This window comes from Silene latifolia, chromosome 8 (genome assembly GCF_048544455.1).
Source record: "Silene latifolia isolate original U9 population chromosome 8, ASM4854445v1, whole genome shotgun sequence".
Taxonomy (NCBI): domain Eukaryota; kingdom Viridiplantae; phylum Streptophyta; class Magnoliopsida; order Caryophyllales; family Caryophyllaceae; genus Silene; species Silene latifolia.
The window spans coordinates 4,658,277-4,660,395 of record NC_133533.1 but is presented as its reverse complement, the minus strand read 5'-3'; the positions used below and the strand labels follow the sequence as shown (position 1 = coordinate 4,660,395).

At 38.6% G+C, this 2,119-nt stretch overlaps 1 protein-coding gene across 1 annotated transcript; it reads right to left on the bottom strand.

Annotated features, from left to right (window-relative positions):
• Positions 1 to 337: 337 nt before the first annotated feature.
• On the bottom strand, positions 338 to 1,629 carry LOC141594007 (uncharacterized). The gene is made up of 2 exons (XM_074414227.1): positions 1,464 to 1,629; positions 338 to 989 (listed from the first exon to the last, which is right to left on the bottom strand). The coding sequence occupies exons 1-2, from the start codon at positions 1,593 to 1,595 to the stop codon at positions 387 to 389; spliced, it is 735 nt and encodes a 244-aa protein (XP_074270328.1). The 5' UTR covers positions 1,596 to 1,629; the 3' UTR covers positions 338 to 386.
• Between the last annotated feature and the right edge of the window lie 490 nt (positions 1,630 to 2,119).

The window sequence follows — 2,119 nt, the reverse complement described above, 5'->3', positions numbered from 1 at the left end:
AATTAACCGTCCCTTGTCCGGACGCTTCTCTTAATTAACCGTCCCTTGTCCGGCAAGGACACTTCTCTTAATTAGCCGTCCCTTGTCCTTAATTAGCCGTCCCTTGTCCGACATCATGTCGGACACTGACACTCGACTGACACGCCTAAACGTGTCGGACGCCTATAAAGTCGTGTCTAACTTTCTACTTTTATTTGGATACGTGTCCGACGCGTGTCAGGAATGAGCTAGCCGGTACTGAAGTGCCACAAAATAACCACACGAACTAAAAAAAGTTAAAATTTTATTAGCTAAAACAGTAAAACATTGTTACTATAAGATAACCCATCTTTCAGCTAAATGCAAAGGCAAAACACATTAAAAACTAATCAAGCAACCCGGACCATTCACGGTCCGTCACGATGTAAGTGACGGTCACGAGCATCACCCGGGCGAGTAGGCGGAAACTCATCCCGAAATTCGCCCGGGCGCTTAGGATCTATATGATCCTCCACATACTCATCAACCCTTCTATTAACATCCTCCCCTTTTCCTACAACCGTCTCCTTAATCTTTTGGGTAGCACCCTTAGCACTCTCCCATGCACCTTTAGCAGTCTCCTTAGCTTTCTCCCCAACATTATGCACCGTCTCCGCCACCTTTCCGGCTCCTTCCTTCGCCTTATCCGCTGTCCAATCGGCTTTGTCCTTTGTCCATTCCTTAGTGTCGTGGGCCGCCTCCCCGGCTTTCTTCCTTGCTTTGTCGGCACTATCCTTGGTTTTGTCTTTGGCCTCTTGCATGGCTTCGCTCGCTTGTTGGGCCCCTTCTTGGGCCTTTTCCTTCAGGTTTTGGGCGCTGTCCCCGGCTTTTTGCTTCGCTTGTTGGGTCCCTTCTTGGGCCTTTTCCTTCATGTGTTGGGCTGTGTCACCGGCTTTTCGCGCTTCTCGGAGTCTTTCCGCGGCTTTCGCGTCCTCTTCACCGCCGGCATCTTCCCTAGCATACTGATTATTCTGCATGCATCGCCATTATTTGTCAAAGAACGCAAAGATACATTTCATATATATATTCTTCATTATAATTAACTTAATATATTGACATTTGATTAAATCAAATGTTCGAATCTTGATAAATGATTGAGACGGAAGAAATATACCAAGAAATACTATTAAATCTCATATTATAAAAATATATTTGTTAGACAAAGACAAAACTAACCAAAATGATATCCACCATTTTACACTATTCGTCTCAGTTATTTGCTTACCTTTAAAAATACTACACCTATTAAAAAGGGTAAATAAATGACTGTGACAGATGAAACATAAAACGGATCCCAACCATAAAAACCACAAGTCCATAACCATAACCATTATCTAATTTTAATCAAGAAAAAAAAAGTGAAAATGTTATTATAAAAGAAGTCATTTTACATACTCTTTTATAAAACGGTTTTACAAAAGAATTTGGATGTCGAATATGCATACCAGATTTTTAGAGGCTGAGGTGAAGCAAACCCTAGACACTTTATGAGGATAAAGTGAAGGAAGTTGTTGAGGATTAAAACTCGTCTTAGACACCCTCAAAATAGTGTTCTTCATCATAAACGTCGATGCCATAGTTATATATCTTTAGTTATTCCTCAAAGTTTTTTGCTTATATAAAATTATGGGTAATATTTTTCACTATTAATTATCTGATTTTTGTGTTTGTGTTAGCAAATTGTTATATATTTGTTATGTTGGTTTATTTCTGATATATATATGAACAAGTTTACGTATGCTATGGTTTTGTAATAGATAACGTATGAGGTGCCATTTTATTTGCATGCCACGTAATATTACATGTTTCCACGTGGAAGTTAGTGGTGCTCTTTTAATGTACATCCAACACATACTTGCCTGATTTATTTTAATTTATTATATCCTCTTAAAAAATAATTTTTTGGGTCGGTTGTGCAAATTAATCCCGATTTGTAAATATCGTCGACGTTTTAGTAAATATCGTCGACGTTTTCATTCCAAAAGACGATAATGCCCTTTGCATAATTACACTATTTTCTCTCTCTAAACAATTTTCTCTCAAATTCTACTAAAAATCAACTACATTTCGATCTCTCATCGCGTTAAACCAATTAAAAGAT